Source organism: Pelophylax lessonae (genome assembly GCF_965119305.1).
Source record: "Pelophylax lessonae genome assembly, chromosome: 5".
Lineage (NCBI taxonomy): Eukaryota > Metazoa > Chordata > Amphibia > Anura > Ranidae > Pelophylax > Pelophylax lessonae.
Window position 1 is genome coordinate 132,940,639 of NC_138772.1, and position 22,035 is coordinate 132,962,673.

Sequence of the window (22,035 nt, forward strand, 5' to 3'; positions counted from 1 at the left end):
GGCGGCCTCGGATGGACCAAAACATAATGTCCCAGAGGTGTTTTATTGGATTTAGGTCAGGCGAGCTTTGGGGCCATTTAATGGTATCAATATAAATTCTGTCATCCTCCAGGAACTGGCTGCATACTCTCGCCACATGAGGTCGGGCAACGTCGTGCACCAGCGTAGGGTTTGACAATGGGTCCGTGGATTTCATCCCTATACCTAATGGCAGTCAGGGTGCCATTGTCTAGCCTGTAGATGTCTGTGCGTCCCTCCATGGATATGCCTCTCCAGACCATTACTGACCCACACTGGTCACGCTGAACGATGTTACAGGCAACATAACGCTCTTACTCACGGGCAGTTCTATTTGATGGATCTGGCCTTTTGTTCCCTGTATAGATACATATTTTTTGGGTCAAGGGACCTTGTCTGTGGTGCTTCTGCTTGTAGACTGCACCCCCTGCTTTGATATCTAGGATTGGTTCCTCTCTCCGTGGAGGTTTTTTTTCCTGTTGTATTTCCATTTTATACAGCTTTTCTCACTTTAAAATTCAAGATGTTTTGACCTTTTTATAATATTGGTTGAGAAAATTACACTAAGGATTTTCCGTATGTGGATATAATTGGATCCTAAAGAAGCTCAACGGTTTTGGGCGAAACGCGTCGATCCACTAACTAGATGACGATGTGTAGCATATGAATCCACTGTGACATGTTCAAACTTTTTTGCATTATCAATGAATGTATATATTTTTATTGAAATAATATATTTTTTCTTTTTGGGCACATTTAAATCCCTATTTCCAGGACTACCAGACCTGGGTTTTATTGCATACTTAAAATGTAATCATGAAAATGCTAAAAAACATAAAAATCATAAACAAAAAAAAGGGAGAATACATATATACCGCCGCGGTCATCCATTACAATAAGCAATTAAAATCAAAAATACAATAATTAATACATTTTATTAACGATCCGATATAAAACCATTCAAATCAAATTCATACTGGATATATGAAACTAAAGTTTTTGTCCCCACAGCCTGAATGTAGAATTTGATTTAAACGGTTTTATATCCGATCGGTAATATCATTTTTTTAATTAACTGTATTTTTTATTGATTTGTTATTTTTATTGCTTATTGTAATGTATGACTACGATGGTATATGTGTATTCCTCCCTTTTTCTTTATGGTTTTTTAGTATTTTCATGATTACATTTTAAGTATGTTTATATACGAGAATTATTTTTATATAATATGTTTACATGCGTTGGTTTATGCGCAGATTAGTATAACCCTGGTGGTTATTTATATTTCATATTATTAGTATTTTTTTTTTATCATAAAGGCTGATTATCATTCACTGCTTTATAATGGTGTATAGATGGTAACCATCTCTTGATTCACCAGGTAGTTAGTTCAGTTGCCTTGTTGTTTCTATTATACACAATTAGACAGTGGATATTTCCATGCAGGACTCGGAGCATGTACTGTTGCTATGTTAATGGACCACATAGCGCGTCCGGGGGATAGTCACGTGACCACAGCCATTTTGATTCTCCAACAGGAAGGCACACAGACACGCACGCACGCTTGCAGGCTCTGCAATATATCTATTAAACGTGAGTGTCTTTCCCTTATTCAATAAAAATTGATACAAGCAATACAGAGAGCACTAGATTCTCCATTTATTATCCATGTATATATTACGGAGACGCCCCCTGAAGGGAACATCCAATCTGTGTGGAGGACTCCGGTCTAATATTGTGATCCGGGATTTGGATGGTAACAGCTGATCCTGAGCGCTGTTTACTAAGGAGAAGTGGAGTGGAGGTGTTTCTGCTGATTGGCTTTGTTATCCATGCTTTTTGACCCTGTAGGGTCTCAGATAGAAGGTGAGAGTGACAGGTGGTGGGATATGATGAGCACCTCTTCACATTGTGGACTGGATATTGCTTGCTCTGGGATGTTTTCCCATCACTAACCTAGAAAGACTTTTTCACACATATATCACTCTGCACCTGTTCTGGGACTCCTTTTTCAGCATATTTGTACTTATTGGATTGCTCTGCACTATTTTATATATATATTATGTGGGTGTTCAACGTGGTTCCATTTAAGTTGATGAAGTCCCACCCATGGGACGTAACGCGTATGGAGGAGGGGGGGGGGAGTCACATGGCAGCACCCGCAGGTCATTCAGGAGTGAGTTGTACTTGTATGTGGTTCACTTGCAGATTGATTTTCTTTGGATATTGAGGACTGGGTTACAGTGCTAGTTCTGCAAGTATCATGTTTTTATCTTAATAAATATGAAATTTGAAGCTGAGAACACTATGTATATGCTTTACCTTTACATATGATAACCACTGAGGAGTCCGGGTTTGGATCCTATTGAGAGACAGATTGGTCCTTTCCAGTATCGCATGGTCTCTGGATCTTCCTATATTGTGGTGGATGTGTGCAGGAATTACCCATGTTTGAGTACCCCGGAGGGGGATAAGTGTTTTTAGACCTACCTGTTGACTCAGAGGTCTATTATTGAGGCGAGCGGTGGAGGATTTTTGCACTTTGTCATCAGCAAGTTGTCTACTCAGAAGCACGACTCATCTCTTATTGGGGACTGTTGTGCGTTTTCCTTTCACTATCCTCTATATTTAGTTTATTAGCGCTGCACTGATATTTTATTATAAAATGGATCAATAAAGTGCATATGCATCAAATATATTTCCAATCCTCAAAGGATGTACAGAATGTGTAGTAAAATACTGCTATCCTATTTTCTTATGTATTTGATTCATATAAGTAAATCCAGCACAAGGCTCACTGTGTGGTTTTGCTGATGTGAACTGACCCAGGAGGGAATAGATCAGATTTTGAGGTTATTCTTTAATGCATGAAAACCGGAGATGGCAATGTACAGAATATATGGGAGGAAGCTGGGGTCCTTGCTGGTCACAGCTTTTATGTTTTTTTCATTCAGTTCCAGCCTCATGTTGCAAAAAGAGAATAAATTCTGTGCAATCTCAAATGTGCCTTGGTCGATGAGATCAGCCAGTGCTGGTTCTGTCCTTGAACAAAGTCCTTCATCTAACGTGATGTTTGTCTAATTAAAAAGAAAACACAGGAACACAAGTTAATCCGGGAGACCTGAAGGTTATAATTTACAGTGTTAAGCACTTGAATCTAGTCAGTTTTACTGAGGCACAGCTGGCACTTAAGGGACACCTTCAAATTTAAATGGCTTCATGTGCTAATAAATAATGAATGTCATTGGAATTATTTGTGTATTCTCTGTGGTACAGGTTTAAAAGTCAGAAGCACAGGGAGAATAATGGAATTTTTGTAAAATCTTACCCTAAAATTCCTTTCTCTGAGTCCTCCGACAGTCGCCGCAACCTCTAATCACTATTGGGTATTGACTTCCGCTCCGCAGGAGTAGCTAGGCATAAGACTTAGTCAAAAGAACAAAAGCATTTAGCATAGACACACCCATGGTGGCTGTCCCACTGGTCAATACCCACCTGCAGTGATCCCTCCCAACTCAGTTTGGTAGAATAACAGTAGGTGTACAAGAAAAAAACCCCAAAAGAGGGGCGGGGGCGGCGACTGTCGGAGGACTCAGAGAAAGGAATTTTACGGTAAGATTTTACAAAAATTCAGTTTTCTCTTACGTCCTCCGACAATCGCCGCCACCTCTAAGTCATCACTATTGGGATGTCCCAAAGCAGTGTAGACATGAGGGGTGGGAGACGCAACCACAGAAAAGGCAACGCAGTACCCACATCAGAGAAAGGAACCTTACACGCACAGTAAGAGAACCTTCTGGGCAATAGAAAAGACTCAACAGGAGCAACAACCCAGGAATACAAATACCCAGGGGGTAAAACACCCCAACAGCCAGGGACCCACAAAAAAACAAGGGTCCCCTAAGGCACTGCCGCACTGAGAACTTTGCGGCCAAAGGAGGCATCAGCCGATGCCAGAACATCCACCTTATAGAATATAGAAAAGGTGTGCACCGACGACCAAGTCGCAGCCTTGCACACCTGGGCCACCGAGGCCTGATGCCGGTAGGCCCAAGACGTACTCAATGATCTAGTAGAGTGCGCCTTAACAGGGTAGGGTGGAACCTGTTCCTTCAAGGCATAGGCCTGTTCAATGGTCTGTCTGATCCATTTGGCAATGGTCGCCGCAGACGTGGCCATGCCCTTCCAAGCTCCCTCAGGAAGGACAAAGAGGGAATCCGATTTCCGAAAGGATTCCGTGGACGACAGGTATACCCTAATCGCCCTGACATCCAAGGAATGCAAGGCAACCTCCTTAGGATGCTTAGGCTTCGCACAGAGCGAAGGCAAAACAATGTCCTCATTAAGGTGAAAATCAGAGACCACCTTTGGGAGAAAAGACGAATGAGGTCGCAAGACCACCTTATCCTTGTGAACCACCAAATAAGAAGAGCGGCAAGACAACGCCGCCAATTCTGACACCCTGCGAGCCGAAGTGATCGCCACTAGAAAGGCAACCTTTTTAGACAGCAGAGGTAACGATATCTCCCGGATGTCCCGGAAGGGAGAACGCTGTAATACGGACAGAACCAAGTTCAAGTCCCATGGAGGCAAAGGCTCCCTCCGGGGAGGAGCCAAATGTCACACACCTTGAATAAAGGTGAGAATTAAGGAATGAGATGCCACAGGGCATTGAAAAAGAATAGCCAGTGCAGATACCTGGCCCTTTATCGTGGCCAGCGCCAGGCGCTGGTCCACACCAGTCTTGAGGAAAGCCAACACTCTCGACACCGAGTACGAGCGAGGGGAGAACCCCCTGGACTCACAACAGGTGAAATAAGCTTTCCAGGTACGGTAATAGATTTTACCAGATGAGGCTTTCCTAGCCTTGATTAGAGTAGGAATGACCTCTGGGGAGAGACCCCTGTCTCTCAGGACCTGGCTTTCAACAGCCAGGCCGTTAAAGCCAGCGACTGTAAAGCAGGATGGAAAATCGGTCCGAGACAGTAGATCTTCCCGCATTGGCAGCCGCCAAGGAGGCGCTGCTGCCAGGTGAACAACGTCGGCGTACCAGGACCGGCGTGGCCAGTCCAGCGCCACCAGAATCACCAAGTGCGGTCCCGAGGCTAACCTGCGAAGGAACCTGGACAACAACTGAATCGGAAGAAAGGCATACATCAGACGATACTGATGCCAAGGGGCCACCAACGCATTTGAGGCATCCGCCCATGGATCGCGCGTTCTTGCCACAAATCTTTCCACCTTGTGATTTAGCCGAGACGCGAACAGATCCACGTCCGGGGATCCCCACTTCGCACACAGCATTTGGAAGAGCTCCGGGTGCAGGGACCATCCTCCCTTGCCCAGGGTCTGGCGGCTCAGATAGTCGGCCTGCCAATTCTCCACACCCGGAATGTGAACTGCTGAAATTGCCGGGACATGAGTCTCGGCCCAAGACAGAATGTCGGTCACCTCCCAGGTATTCCTGGTACCCCCTTGGTGGTTGAAGTAAGCCACTGTGGTAGCATTGTCCGTCTGTACCCGAACAGGACGGTCCCGAAGTCGATCCGACCACTGGAAGAGACAGAGCTTGATCGCTCTTAATTCCAATATGTTGATCGGAAGGGAGGACTCCTCCCCCGACCAAGTGCCCTGGGCAGACAGGTTGCCCAGGACTCCACCCCAGCCCAACAGGCTGGCATCCGTGGTAATCACCGTCCACAGTAACGGACGGAAGGATTTTCCTTCTGACACAGCTGGGGACTGGAGCCACCACAGAAGATCCATTCTGGTCCGGCGACTCAATGAGACACTCAGATCCAATGACTGAGGTAGTCTGTCCCACCTGGCCAGGATCTCCGCTTGAAGAGACCGTGTGTGAAACTGAGCAAAGGGTATCGCCTCGAAGGCCGATACCATCAACCCTAGGGACCGCATGCAGGTCCTGAGTGACGATGATGGCTTGTCCCTGAGGGACCTCAGCTCGTCCTGTAAGGTCCGGAGCTTGTCCTCCGGCAAGAACACCTTTGCCTGAGCAGAGTCCAGGACCATACCCAGATAGGGAAGACGAACCGAAGGAAACAAGGTCGACTTCTGTACATTGATGGTCCATCCGAACTCCTGGAGCGTCCATACTGTAGTGGACAGATCGCGCAGCAGGTTTTGGCTGGCACTCGATCGTAAGAGGAGATCGTCCAGATATCCCACGACCGCAATGCCCTGAGCCCTTAGCAGGCCCAGAACAGGGGCCAACACTTTTGTAAAGACTCTTGGAGCAGAAGGAAGACCGAAAAGGTAACGCCACAAACTGATAGTGTTCCTCCGCTATTGCGAACCGAAGGTACCTCTGGTGACCCTCGAAAATGGGGATGTGTAGGTACGCATCCTTCAGGTCGATAGAGGCCAGGAATTCCCCTGGACTCATGGAGGCCACCACCGAGCGGATAGATTCCATATGGAACTTCCAAACGCGCACGAAGCGGTTCAGCGCTTTCAGGTCCAGAATAGGACGTACCTTGCCCTCCTTTCTGGGCACAGGGAACAGATTGGAATAAAACCCCCAAAACCTGTCCCGATGAGGCACCGGGACAATCACCCCCTGGGCAAGGTCCTGCAGGCGCCCTGGGGTCAACTGAAGATTTGAGGGAAAGAATCTGTCCGCCGGCCGGGAAAGAAATTCGATCTTGTACCCCGATCGAACAATTTTCTGAACCCACCTGTCCGGAATTCGGAGCAGCCAAGGTTGGAGGAAACCGCGCAAATGTCCCCCTACCCCTGAAATGGGTGAGGGCGCCCCTACAGGCAGAGGCAGATTGACCCGCCTACCTTGGCCCTTGAAGGGCTTGCCCTTGGTTTAATTCCTAAAGGCACGAAAGGACCCTTGATTGGGTCGAGAAGCGGAACCCAGCTTGCCACAAAAGGACTTGTTCTTCGGGTTCTGCGGCAGCATCGTGCTCTTGCCCCCCGTGACGCCTTTTACCAAGGTATCCAACGCCTCGCCAAAAAGGCGAGAACCAGCATAGGGAAAATCAGCAACCGTTTTCCGTGATGTCTGGTCAGCCGACCAGCTCTTCAGCCAGATCAGTCGACGGTTAAGCACCGCGACACTCGACAGGCGCGCGGCCAAAGGGGCCTCATTTAAGGCCGCATCGCACAAATACATGACTCCTTGGTGAATTTGATCCACCATAGCCAGCGTGGCAGGTGGGGCAGAATCAGACGCGAGGTTGCGTCTAAGCACCTTAGTCCAATCCGCCACCGCCTGAGCCACCAGAATGGACGCGAAAATAGGTTTGAGCAAGGAACCCGCCACCGTGTAGGAATGGCGGCCAAGAGACTCCAACCTCCTGTCCATGGGATCCCGGAACACGGGGGGGGGCCTCAGTGGGAATCAAGGTAGCCTTCTTTAACACGGCCACAGTGTGATCTACCTGTGGAGGCACACACCAGCGCGAGTCCGTAGCCGGCGCAAAGGGATAAAGCAGCTTAAACCGACTAGGTACTGTAAATGGACGTTTTAAATTGCGCCACAGTTCATTCACAGTGTAATGAAACTCAGCGGGGCAGGGAAAAACCTGCGCCGACTTGCGGGGTCCTGTGTGTACCAAATGAGGACACAATGCCCGGAGGACTGGGCTCATCCTCCAAGTGCAGTGTTTCTTTCACAGAAGAAATCAACTCATCCATAGTCGCGCGTTCTTCAGGCGACCCCGGGGGAAAATCATCAACCCCCTCCACCTCCCCCTCCCCCTCAGACCCCAGTGGGTCCAGGGATGAGCGAGACCCTGAAAAGGGCACGCCAGCCACATCACCATCTGAATCAGAGGAGAAAAACAGTCTAGGCCTTTTCCTAGCAGCTCGTTCAGCCATCAGCATCTACATTTTGGACACTAAAGACGCCACTACGGCGGCCAAATCAGGTATAACAGGGGCCACAGCAGGACTAGGGTCCCCCACCAGGGCTGGAGGGAATTGGCTGTCCTGAGATTCCCTTGCCCAAGTTATATAAAAAAAAGTGCAATAAAAGGTACTGGCCCTTTAAGATCGCTGCGGAGTGCGCAGACCACCGCTATATGCACAGTGAACACAGACCCCCAAAAGGAGACAAAACTGAGCCAGGAAGGACAACACAGAGAGTTATGGAAGAGACAGTCTGCAGAGCCCCCGATCGCTGCTTCAGAAGAAAAGGAAGTGAGGTCACCATAGGCTGAACTATAAGCTGCAAGACCCAGGGAAAATGGCTGCCCATAGAACTGAATGGGAGGCTTCAGCAAGATGGCCGCCGAACATGTGCTCGGAACGATCATTCTGCCACACAAGATGGCGCCAGATGGCGCCAAAACAGCATGCAGTTAAGCCCACAGTGAAGCCAGACATGCTTGCCCATACTTAAAATGGCGGACAGTGCAGTTTTTACCCGCTGCGGCCGCCGCACACGCAGTCTGCACCCCTAAACACCGCAGTAACACAGGGGAAGGGGCCCCCAAAACCACACAGCACTGCAGCGCATGTACAAGAGACCCCCGCCACGATCGCATCAGGGAGCCCCACACAGGCACAGACATGGGGAACACACAGCAACACAGGACTGCCACCCCAGACAGAGGCCCCACACAGAAAGTACTTACCTGTACCAGATGGCGTGGGGTGCCTCTATGAACGGAAAGCCGCTGTCCTCATCTGACAGGTAATGCTGTTAGCCAAGAAAAGGAAACTGCAGCACCGCAGATGTGTCCAGTGAGGTAGCCACCTCACAGGCTGCATTCCTGCTGCGAGCAGGGATGGGTCGTTCATAATGCCAGGACGAACACATGGCTGAACGCTCGATGGCGGGCCGGGGATCCCTCTGACCCTCTGCCCTGGAGAGCCAGGGCGGTCAGTCCGATTCCCAGCTCCGCAAAAATCCATCTTCATCCGAAGATCCGACTAAAACTAAAGCTGACAAAATAAACAGCTAGTAAATCAAAGAAAAAACAAAGAAAAAAAGATTAGAAAGGCTGAGACTGGAGTCCCAGCACAGGGAAGCCTGACTACTCCTGATGCTAGGCAGAGACAAACTGAGTTTGGAGGGATCACTGCAGGGGGGTATTGACCAGTGGGACAGCCCCCATGGGTGTGTCTATGCTAAATGCTTTTGTTTTTTTTGACTAAGTCTTATGCCTAGCTACTCCTGCAGAGCGGAAGTCAATACCCAATAGTGATGACTTAGAGGTGGCGGCGACTGTCGGAGGACGTAAGAGAAAACAGGATTTTTTTTACCTACCTGTAAAATCCCTTTCTTGGAGTGGATTTTTCCTCACCGCCAGGTGATTGGACACTGGCAAAAAGCAAAGCTTTAACTCAGCCCTGCATAACCCCACTCACTCCCAAAATTGCCTTAGTCTTGTAAGCAAGCAATGTTGAAGTGAGACAAGAAGGGAGGGACTTGTGTCCTGTGGTGTACTACAGTAAAGGGATCGTACAAGTTAATCAAAACTTCTGTTTTGTTAATTGTACATTACAATGAAGAGCTGATTCCAAGACTAATGGGACATCCAAAATCAATTCCATGAGGGGTAAGCAACAGAAAAGGATTAAAACCCCCCGAAGGATTATGAGAGAAACCAAGTTTGGTACCTTACAGCGTTAGTACAGATAAGAATGTCTCCCAACAGCGTGAGAGGGTTAAACCCCCTAGCCCCAGACCCCCTTGTACCAGATCTGCCACACTGAAATTTCGATCAGGGTGCACTTATGCATGGTACCGGATCAAAAGGAGCAGGTAGTCCTACCACCTGAAGGCCAATGGCTTCCCCGATGCAGCTTTTGTGGAAACAGGCAAACTCCCTCCTGAAAATCCACTGAGTGGACTTAAGCAGCCCAGATCTTTCACCATATGAACAATAGACACATTGTTAAAATGGTGCCCACTCCTGCCTGCATAGTGTGCTTGTCTGGCCATGCTTGTGCAGTAATGCCAGCAGCCAGGTTTACACCTGTGCACTGTGGATCAGAAAAACTCTCCGGTCAGAAAGAACAGGTTAACCACCTATGGACACTAACAAAAAAATGGAGGTAATTATGTGACTTGGTGGTGTTACGCAGCACGGAGTCAAAACTTTTCTAATCTTGTAGCCTGAGAATTTACTTTCCTGTGTTGTAATGAAAGGTTTTACTACACAGATTTGTATAAAGCAGAGGTTTTCTTTTCATGGAAGTGGAAACCCACTTCAGTGTGCCAAGGTGAGAAGTTTAACATATTTTTGGCTTTCTGTTACTCTGTATAAGGCAAATTTTACATAGCTAGACTTCTATGATTAAGCCCAATGTGGGTGAAACCCGCCAGAGGGGCGTGACTGATGGGTGGGGATTGAGCTTTTATTTACTCTGAAGCCTCATTACTTTTAATGAATGGAGAAAAAAAAAGTGCTAGGAAAAATTATTTGTCTAAGACATGAGACCGAGCTCCCATCCTATTATGGAGTGTTATCTACAGGGCATTTTCTAAATGACTCATGCTGGCGCAGTGTGGAGAAAGCACTGTGATTTCCTAGAGAGAGTGAATAGTGGTATCTGCTCCCTATCAGAAATACCTTAAATTAAAAAAACAAGTCCAGCTACACAGGATTTGTTAGAGTTTGAAATCTATTTCAGACTAGCCACACTACTGCAATGGCAAAATTTTGCACATTGCCAGCACGGTGTAGTGCAACTGTCTTAATGACAAGAAAAGAAAGCGCCACTATATGCAGCAGAAATGGTGTTTATTAAAAAGGAATGAGATTAAAAACACTTACAGGGTTAGAGATAATAAAGGCTCATAACATCCATCCATCGGAACTGGCTTGCATAGTTACAACTAAATCCATTAACATCCGTGCTGACGCACAATGCTAACCTTGTGAGTAATTGTAATCTCATGCTTATTTAACCACTTCAACTCTGGAAGATTTCCCCCTCTTCATGACCAGGCCATTTTTTACAATACGGCACTGCGTTAATTTAACTAAAAATTGCGTGGTTGGACAACACTGTACCCAAATAAAAATTGGATTTTTGTAAGAACTTATCATAAAATCCTTTTCTCTGAGTCCTTTGACAGATGCAGGTCTCTTCGCTTCTTCACTATTGGGTTATGCGCCATCTACAGGAGTAGACTAGGCAGTGAAAACTTTGCACTCTACACTCTACACTCTGCACTCTACACGCCTATAGCAGTTGGCCCACACGACATAACCCCAGACACACAGTGCTCTCAAATCAGTTTAGTAGTAAGAAGTGAAAGGAGACAGAAACAACCCTATTTTAGAGGGGCGGGAGCTGCCTCTGTCAAAGGACTCAGAGAAAAGGATTTACGGTAAGTTCTTAGAGAAAATTGGATTTTTGTATCGTCCTTTGACAGACGCAGCTCTCAATGCTTCTTTACTATTGGAACGTTCCAAAGCAGTGTAGGCATGAGGGGTTGGAAAACGCAACCAACTGTCAACGTACACCCAAGGCTAAATAAACTTAGCCAACTGGGCGACAAAAAAAGCTCAACCCAAACCAACAGGAGCTTACACCCAAACAAAAAATTCACCCTCATAAAGAGAAAACCAAGTCTCTTTGTCAAACAGCAGCCTTCAAAACCTTGCGGCCGAAGGAAGCATCCGAGGATGCCAACAAATCAACCTTGTAGAATTTGGTAAAAGTGTGTACAGACGACCAAGTCGCCGCTTTACACACCTGAGCAACAGAAGCCTGATGGCGAAAAGCCCATGAGGCACTCAGCGCTCTAGTAGATTGCGCCCTCACAGGGAAAGGAGGAACCTGACCCCTTAACGAATAGGCCTGAACAACTGTCTGCCTGATCCATTTTGATATGGTCGCAGCAGACGCAGCCGAACCCTTATGAGATCCCTCATGAAGGAGAAACAAGGAATCAGATGTCCAAAAATACTCCGTGGCTGACAGGTAAACCCTGATTGCCCGAACCACATCCAGCTAATGCAAAGCAAATTCCTTGGGATGCTTGGGCATAGCACAGAGCGAAGGCAAAACAATATCTTCATTGAGGTGGAAAGCAGACACCACCTTAGGGAGAAAAGACTGATTAGGTCGTAGAACAACCTTATCCCTAGGAACGATCAAATAAGGTGAACGGCAGGAGAGAGCCTCCAACTCAGACACACTGCGAGTAGAAGTGATAGCCACCAAAAAGGCAACCTTCTGAGACAACAAAGGCAGAGATATCTCCCTAATATTTTCAAAGGGGGGCCGTTGAAGAACGGACAACACCAAATTCAGATCCCACGGCGGCAAAGGGGATCTCCTCGGCAGAGCCAGATGACGCACCCCCTTGAATAAAGGTGCGGATCAAGGAATTAGATGCCAGGGGACATTAAAGGTCAAGTGATGGCCTTAGCCATTTACTTCCAATTGTACCTAAAGCCAAGCGTTGCTCAACTCCCTTCTGCAAGAAGGCTAAGACCCTCGCCACCGAAAACGAGCGAGGATGCAACTTTTGTGACTCACACCAGGCAATATACATCTTCCAAGTACAATGATAAATCTTCCTGGAAGTAGCCTTTGTAGCTCTCAACAAGGTAGGAATCACAGAATCAGAGGCCTCTGTCCCTCATCACCTGGCCTTCAACAGCCACGCCGTTAAAGCCAGCGACCGTAAAGCAGGATGAAAGATCGGCCCTTGCGACAGCAGATCCTCTCTCGGAGGTAGCCGCCAGGGAGGCTCGACGACTTTACCAGGTCTGCGTACCAAAACCGGCGAGGCCAGTCTGGGGCCACCAGAATCATCGGCACCTGTTCCACCACCAACCTGCGGTCTCTGACCATCTCTTGTATCACGTCTGCAGTCTCTGACCATCTCCTGTATCATGCCCTCAGTGTCTGACCATCTCCTGTATCATGTCCTCAGTCTCTGACCATCTCCTGTATCATGTCCTCAGTCTCTGACCATCTCCTGTATCATGTCTGCAGTCTCTGACCATCTCCTGTATCATGTCTGCAGTCTCTGACCATCTCTTATATCATGTCTGCAGTCTCTGGCCATCTCTTGTATCATGTCTGCAGTCTCTGACCATCTCTTGTATCATGTCTGCAGTCTCTGACCATCTCTTGTATCGTCTCTGACCATCTCTTGTATCACGTCTGCAGTCTCTGTCTAGTACTATGCCTGCCAGTGCCTTGTCTGATCTGATGATGTCACTGCCAGGCTATTTGCAGAAGAAATCCTTATTTTTTCTCATTTTTGATCATGTGTCATGATGACATTGGTTTTGGTAATTGTCTGACTCTGATGCCAGCCTATTTGCAGAAGAAATCCTGATTTGAATACAATTGTTGCTGCCAGTGCCAGCCTACCAGGGGCTAATCTGAGGTGTGAAGGTGCAGGAATCGGGGTGATCTGAGGTGTGAAAGTGCAGGAATTGGGGTGATCTGAGGTGTGAAGGTGCAGGAATTGGGGCTGATCTGAGGTGTGATAGTGCAGGAATTGGGACTGATCTGATGTGTGAAGGTGCAGGAATTGGGACTGATCTGAGGTGTGAAGGTGCAGGAATTGGGGTGATCTGATGTGTGAAGGTGCAGGAATTGGGGTGATCTGATGTGTGAAGGTGCAGGAATTGGGACTGATCTGAGGTGTGAAGGTGCAGGAATTGGGACTGACCTGAGGTGTGAAGGTGCAGGAATTGGGACTGATCTGAGGTGTGAAGGTGCAGGAATTGGGGTGATCTGATGTGTGAAGGTGCAGGAATTGGGGCTGATCTGATTTGTGAAGGTGCAAAGCTCACTTGATTTCTTACTATTATTAAAGCGGTTTACAGCAGTTACTTTATATGAAGTTGACAGTTGTTTTTTATGTATCTGGCACTCCCAATTTCTTTGAAAACATTTTTCGGCACACTGTGCCCAAAAAGGTTGTGTACCCCTTGATTACAGTAACCCTCATCCTGTGCTGCTTCATACTATTTTTAGGACTCAACCATCAAAACAGGATTTAAAGTAAGACAAAAAAAAAACAGCATCATATGGCAGCTCTGATCTAAATTGGACCCAGTCTGTCAGATTAAACTAAAAAAGGAACCGTAATCGAATCCACACATCCTGGAACATTAAATCCTGTCATCAACCATCCCGACGAACGCCACGCCCCCCTCGCGGGCTGCTCAGTCTAAAATGCCCGGGCCTATTTTTTGTCCCAGTCCGGGCCTGCCACAGTAGATTTGTTCAAATGGGAAACGGTGTGGTCCACCTTAGGTGACACTGTCCAGCGATAGGAAACGGAGTCTGCAAAGGGGTAACAGTGTTGGAAACGCTTGGGCACCACTAGCATGTGCTTAATGCGCCGCCATTGCTCATTCACAATATCGTGAAAGTCTTCGGGACAGGGGAACACCTGACCCGACTTCTGGGCTTTTTGGGAGCCAAAAACTTTTCTGACTGTGTGGGCTCATCATCCAGTTGCAATGTTTCCTTTACTGAACGAATCAGTGCTTCCACCAGAGCGTGTTCCCGCGCTGCAGCCGAGGACAGATCCGACTCACCATCTGACTGCAAGGACAGGGATCCCTCAGGAATGGGATTGTCCGTGGCGACCATATCAGGCTCTGAATCAGACTGAGAAGGCATCAGCCGTTTTTGGGTAGCTACTTGCTTCTGGGCCACCAAAACCCTTCGGCCTCGATCCTGCGCAAAAGCCGTGGCAGAAGCCCTAGGAGGAGGAAAGACATAGATAAGACGATACTGGCCCCACGGGGCCACAATAGCGTCTGTGGCGTCCGCCAGAGGATTCTGTGACCTTGCCACAAACCTTGGTACTTTTTTGTTGAGCCGGGGGCCAACAGCTCCACCTTGGGGCTGCCCCACTGGAAACATATCTGATGAAACACGTCCGGGTAAAGGGACCATTCCCATTGGTCCAACACCTGCCGACTAAGACAGTCCACCTGCCAGTTTTCCACTCCTTGAAAGTGTACGACAGAGAGGGCAGGAACGAAGCGTTCTGGCCACCGGATGATGCAGGCTACTTCCAGAGCTGCCAACACACTCTTTGTTCCACCCTGATGATTGACATAGGCCACCGCTGTGGCATTGTCCAACTGGGTCCGTACCGGGAGCCCCCAGGGTTAATCCGTTCAATGATCCAGGCACAGCCTGATCGCACGAAGTTCCAAGACATTGATCGGTAGTCTGGACTCTTCCCGCGCTCAACAACCCTGAGCGGAGCTCAGTCCCAGGACACCTCCCCATCTGGACAGACTGGCATCTGTGGTGACCACTGTCTAATACAAGGGGAGAAAGAATTTGCCCTGTCGAAGAGCCTGAGAGCGAGGCCACCAGACCAGGGACCCCTTGGTTTCCTGGCTCACCCAAATCTGATTGTCCGGAGACCTCGGACACTTGTACCATTTCACCAGGCTCTCCTTTTGAAGGGGCCTCGTATGGAACGTTGCAAATGGAACCACCTCGAAGGTAGATACCATTAGGCCCAGCATGCAAGTTCAGAGGGAGGACCATCTGCTGGACAGCAATAATCAATTTTCTGGATGGAATCAGAGCAGACTTCTGGTAATTTAGAAGCCAACCTAACTCCTTCAGGGTCTGTATAGTGATCTTCACATCGTCCATCAAGGCAGCAGAGGACTCCACTCGCAAGAAGAGGTCGTCCAGAAAGCCCAGTTACACAATTCCCCGCTGACGTAGAAACACCAGAACAGGGGCCAACACTTTTGTGAAGACCAGAGGAGCGGAGGTGAGACCAAAGGGTAACGCCACAAACTGATAATGCTCCTCTCCCACAGCAAAACGCTGGTGTAGGGCACATATTGGAATGTGCAGGTAAGTCTCCTTGATTTCGATAGTTGCAATAAAGTCTCCCTGATGAAGGGATGCAACCACCATGCGAATGGACTCCATTCTGAACTTCTGTACCTGCACAAAACAGTTCAGGGCCTTAAGGTCCAGAATTGGACATATCTTAACCTCCTTCTTTGGGACTGTGAACAGGTTTGAATAAAAACCCTAAAACCGATCCAATACCGGGACAATCAGTCAATGAAGTAACAGGTCTTGCAGCTCCCCAAAGAGAGCTTCCAATCGGTCCAGGGACAGACGCACATTGGAAGGAAAGAACCTTTCTGGAGGGCAAGAACAAAACTATCTTGTAACTGGACTGTATCAATTCGTAGACTCATTTGCCATTTACCAAGGAGGTTCAGTCCCGGAAACCAGCAAAAGTGTCCCCCCATCCCAGGCACGAGTGAGGACGCACCTTCAAGCTGAAGGAGTCTTATCTGCGGGTCTAGAGAATCCTGCGCTCTGCTTTGCTAGGCCAGGGCAACTTGGAACCTCCTGAGGAGGACTTGAAATGTTTTGAACTCTTGTCAGTGGACCCTGAGGGATGGAAAAACTTCTTGTGAGCCGAGAAAGTCGGGCCACGTCTGTGACAAGGTTCTTTACCATTTCCAGACTGTGGAAGAAAGGTACTCTTTCCCCCCTGTGAGACTCCTAATGATGTCATCCAGGGTACCCCCAAACAGGCGATCGCCTTGAAAGTGTAAATTCAGTCAGAGCTTTTTTAGAAGTCAGGTCAGCAGACCAACACTTAAGCCACAATGCACGCCTAAGCCCCACTGCTAAACCAGATAGCTTATAAATCAGAGGAGCCGCGTCCAAAGAGGCATCGCAGACAAACTGCAGCACCTGGACCAACTGGTCCGCCAACTCAGCAAAGGCAGGGGGAATCTGCCCACCCTCTAGATCTGGATGCAAAAGCTTAGCCCACTCAGTTAGTGTTTGCGACACCAGGGCATAGCCAGGACTGGCCTAAATGTCAAGCCAGCAATAGTGAAAATATTGTGGGTCAGACTCCGCCTTTCTGTCAGCCCGATCTTTAAAAGTAAGAAATTCCTCTACTGGAATCATGTTTGCCTTCTTCAACCTGGAGATGGGGGTCCACCACTGGTGGAACAGTCCACTTCTTGAGGAATGACTCCTCAAAGGGTTACCTCACAGCAAAACGTTTAGAAACCCCAAAGGGGCGTTTTGGACACTCCCATTCTTTATAGACAAATTTGTCAAAAAAAGAGGGATAAGAAAACACTTTTGCCGTGCAAGACAGCTTGTGGGTGCCAAAGGGGATTGGCACCTCCGCCACAGCCTCAGCTGCATCCTCTATTCATTTTTAAAGTTTCCCACACAGATGTAATCCATAGCGGTAGCTGCGTCTACTCATGCACAGCTACAGGTGAGGAGGAATCATCCTCAATACCTGATAAATCAGAGCATGGATGTAAACCCCACAGGGTGGACAACGTCCGGGGCGACCGAGTCAGATTCAGGATCTGATGAGACAGATGAGGCAGGGGACGCCTCTCGCTAGCCCGCCGCCCAAAGGCCACCTCCACCTGGGAAACAAAGGACTCCAGGACTACCGTCTCTGCATCAATAGAGGGCTGGGACCCCGAGGGACCTGCAGCCTCCGAGAGGGGGTGGGGAAACATGTTCCACTATAGGACACCCCCACCGCGCCGGTAGCATCACCGGGTTGCAAGCAAGCAGAGCACCCCACAACCTGCAGCAGAGAGAGGGAGGGACCCCGCCAGACTCACCACCCCACCAGAGTAGCACCGGTCTGCACCAGAGATAGCGCTTCTTCACTAGCAGGGAAAACCCAGGAGTCAATACCAGCAGAAAAGAAGGAGCTCCCACTGCCAAAATCGCCATCCAGAGGCTTCCCTGTCATTGCGGTCGCTCTAACAACATGCTGGACCAACCAAACATGGCCGCCATTAGAAACACATAGGCCCCAAAGAAATGGTATTGGCTACAGCAAAAGGGCTGCTGTACACGGCTCCCAGGAGGGATCACTGGACCCCTAAAACCATCCAGCATGGAAAGGGGGGACCGGGCACAAGACCCCCAGTAGCAGCCATCATCCCCCCCAGCTGTGAAGCCCAGCCGCCGCCAGTGCATCCCCTTGCCCCCCACACACTATACCAGGAACCAGGCGGGCACCACTCCAGACAACCACCTCACCATCTAAAAAAGCGGTTGTTGGCCAGGAGGAACGCTGTGACTCAGGCCAAGACCTGGGCGTATGTGACCTCATGAGGCGTTTAACTCACAGGCCAGCCCCCGTCCAGTGGGGAATGCCGCGACTGACGCTAGCTAGCCAGACTAGGAGGACCACTGGATCTAAATATCCAGCCCGTCGATCAGTCTGGCAGTTGATTGTAGATCTCTCTGGAAAACAAAAACAGGAGAAAAAAAAGCAATTTAAAGGAAAAATTGCTGGGTCTAGAGATCCCGGCAGGGAACTAGGTCCTTACTCCTGACTAGGCAGAAAAAAACTGAATGCCTATAGCAGAGAGGGGGATGTTTACCACCTAGGACTTCCCATAGACGTAGCCAAGTCTTTTTACTGTCTAGTGTCCTACTCCTGTCGGGGCAATATAACCCTGTGGTTCTGAATAATGGCGAGTGTCCGTCAATTAACCAAAGAGAAAGGTAATTTACTTCAATAATTCAATTTAAAAAGTGAAACTCATTCTATATTATGGTATACAGCTAGTGAAAGCCCAAAATTTAGTAGCTCATAAAATAAGAATATTGTAAAAAAAAGTTCAATATTGTAGACTCATGGTGACACACGCTAATCAGCTAATAAACTCAAAACACCTGTAAATGTTTTCTGAGCCTTTAAATGGTCTCTTAGTCTGGTTTAGTAGGTTACACAATCATGGGGAAGACTGCTAACTTTAAAAATAAAAATTTAGCGCTTAAAATCAAATGGATGGGTAAGCAGCTGTACACCAGGATAGGTCAAACCTACCAAGACCTATAATATGCAGTTAAAGAAAATAAAGTGCAGCGCTATAAAATTACAAATAGTGCATAAAATCATTCACATTAAAATGTATAAAATGCACAATAAAAAGCATGTGGATCATAAATCATAAAGTCCTTAAAAGCTGATTTCCAAAGTGAAAAACAGGAATATTTAAAACGACACTGCAAACGTGACTCCTCCACCACAGATAATACAGCCTCTCACCTCCTGTATTCGACCACTAGGGGTCACAACACTTTGTATCAGTAAGCCAGAGGCAGCCAGAAGATCTGTATATCCAGGATCCAACAGGTTCACAGAAACTCGTGTATGGCAATCCAGAAAAGATAAATAAAACGATCTAATGCTCTCCGCTTAATTAAGGACATTTATTAAAGTAAAAAATAAAGCATCACTCACAAGCAAGGCACTGTCACAGTGCCAGATGAAAGCGAAAGTGCAGACATGTGTTCCAGGATCTCAGAGAGCTGCGGGTGACATCAGACTCCTTCCCCCGTATGCATTACGTCAATAGGCATGACTTCCTCAGCAGGGGTCCCCTGCTGAGGAAGTCATGCCTATTGACGTAATGCATACGGGGGAAGGAGTCTGATGTCACCCGCAGCTCTCTGAGATCCTGGAACACATGTCTGCACTTTCGCTTTCATCTGGCACTGTGACAGTGCCTTGCTTGTGAGTGATGCTTTATTTTTTACTTTAATAAATGTCCTTAATTAAGCGGAGAGCAATAGATCGTTTTATTTATCTTTTCTGGATTGCCATACACGAGTTTCTGTGAACCTGTTGGATCCTGGATATACAGATCTTCTGGCTGCCTCTGGCTTACTGATACAAAGTGTTCTGACCCCTAGTGGCCGAATACAGGAGGTGAGAGGCTGTATTATCTGTGGTGGAGGAGTCACGTTTGCAGTGTCGTTTTAAATATTCCTGTTTTTCACTTTGGAAATCCGCTTTTAAGGACTTTATGATTTATGATCCACATGCTTTTTATTGTGCATTTTATACATTTTAATGTGAATGATTTTATGCACTATTTGTAATTTTATAGCGCTGCACTTTATTTTCTTTTAAGACTGCTAACTTGACAGTTGTTCAGGAGACAGTCATTGGCACCGTCCACAAGGAGGGTAAGTCACAAAAGGTCATTGCTAAAGAAGCTGGCTGTTCACCGAGTGCTGTATCCAAGCATATTAATGAAAAGTTGAGTGGAAGGAAAAAGTGTGGTAGAAAAAGGTACAAAAGCAACAGGGATAACCGCAGCCTTTAGAGGATTGTGAAGCAAAGGCCATTCAAGAATTTGGGGGAGATTCACAAGGAGTTGACTATGGCTGGTGTCAGTGCTTCAAGAGCCACAATACACAGATGTATCCAGAACATGGGCTACCACTGTGGCAATCCTTGTGTCAAGCTACTCCTGAGCTAGAGACAATATCAGAAGCATCTTACCTGGCCTAAGGAGAAAAAGGACTCGACTGTTGTTCAGTGGTCCAAAGTCATCTTTTTGGATGAAAGTAAATTTTGCATTTCATTTGGAAATCAAGGTCCCAGAGTCTGGAGGAAGAGAGAAGAGGAACAGTATCCAAGTTGCATGAGGTCCAGTGTGAAGTTTCCACAGTCACTGATAGTTTGGGGAGCCATTTCATCTGCTGGTGTTGGTCCACTGTGTTTTATCAAGTTCAAAGTCAGCGCAGTCCTCTACCAGAAAATTCTAGAGTACTTCATGCTTCCCTCTGCTGACCAGCCTTATGGAGATGCTGATTTTAATTTCCAGCAGGACTTGGCACCTGCCCACACTGCCAAAAGTACCAATACCTGGTTTAATGATCATGGTATCACTGTGCCTGGCAAGCAAACTTGTCTGACCTAAACCCCATAGAGAACCTGTGGGGTATTTGATGGGGAAACTGTATATTTTACATTTCCTTATTATTTAAGTGGCTCACTAATGCATTCTAGGCCTCCACATCCTGGTCAAGGAGCCATATAAGGACATTAGCATAGTTCTATTGTATACCAAAGGAATGTTATTGTTAACTGGTCAAGTCCTTGAGGGTTCATATTGCAAAGAGAGTTGGCTTGGGGTGGTATAGTCCTTATACACAAGTCTAAGTACCACTGCTCAAACTGCTAAGAGGTTAGTCTCACCCAGAACAGCCATGAGGCAAGTGTCTGGTCCTGATTACCTGTGCCATGTTGTGTAACAGCAAATGGGACTCCATGGTGGGAAACAAACATCTTTAGTTAAGTATTCTTTTCATATTTTCTTTCTCTTTATCTGTCATTACTTTTAATAAATGTTATACTTTTAAGTATTTGTGTGATCTCTCTTTGCTCATATCGAACACAACCCCAAAAAACATGACAATATTGTCAAGAGGAAGACGAGACACTGGACCTAACAATGCAGATGAGCTGAAGGGCGCTATGAAAGCAACCTGTGCTTCCATAACACCTCAGCAGTTTCAAAGGTTAATCGCCTCCATGCCACGCTGCATTAATGCAGTAAATCCTGCAAAAGGAGCCCCGACCAAGTATTGAGTGCATACTAGACTATACATGGACATACTTTTCAGTAAGATAACATTTCTGTATTAAAAATACTTTTTTTTGGTCTTCTGTAATATAATTTTCTGAGATACTAAATTTTGGGTTTTCACTAGCTGTAAACCATAATCATCACAATTGAAAGAAATATAGGAGTTTCGCTTTTTAATTGAATTACTGAAATATATACATTTTGTGAAAATATTCTAATTTTTTGAGATGCATATGTATACTTTCCTGAAAACAGAGGTCTTATAGAATGAAAAGAGTAGTTGCAAATTTTTATGCCACAAGATAATTGCTCAACTGTTTATCAAACACATATTTTCAGGAAAAAATATAATACAGGGAGTGCAGAATTATTAGGCAAATGAGTATTTTTGAGGATCAATTTTATTATTGAACAACAACCATGTTCTCAATGAACCCAAAAAACTCATTAATATCAAAGCTGACTATTTTTGAAAGTAGTTTTTAGTTTGTTTTTAGTTTTAGCTATTTTAGGGGGATATCTGTGTGTGCAGGTGACTATTACTGTGCATAATTATTAGGCAACTTAACAAAAATCAAAGATACAGTATACCCATTTCAATTATTTATTTTTACCAGTGAAACCAATATAACATCTCAACATTCACAAATATACATTTCTGACATTCAAAAACAAA

The 22,035-nt window shown here is 46.8% G+C and overlaps 1 protein-coding gene across 1 annotated transcript in view; it reads right to left on the minus strand.

Annotated features, from left to right (window-relative positions):
• Nucleotides 1-2,689: 2,689 nt before the first annotated feature.
• Nucleotides 2,690-22,035, minus strand: part of GSDME (gasdermin E) — a 287,746-nt gene continuing 268,400 nt past the window's right edge. Inside the window, exon 9 of the mRNA XM_082257476.1 lies at nt 2,690-3,095. Within this exon, the coding sequence (XP_082113602.1) occupies nt 2,859-3,095 (237 nt within the window). The 3' untranslated portion in view covers nt 2,690-2,858. The remainder of the gene's footprint in view (nt 3,096-22,035) is intronic.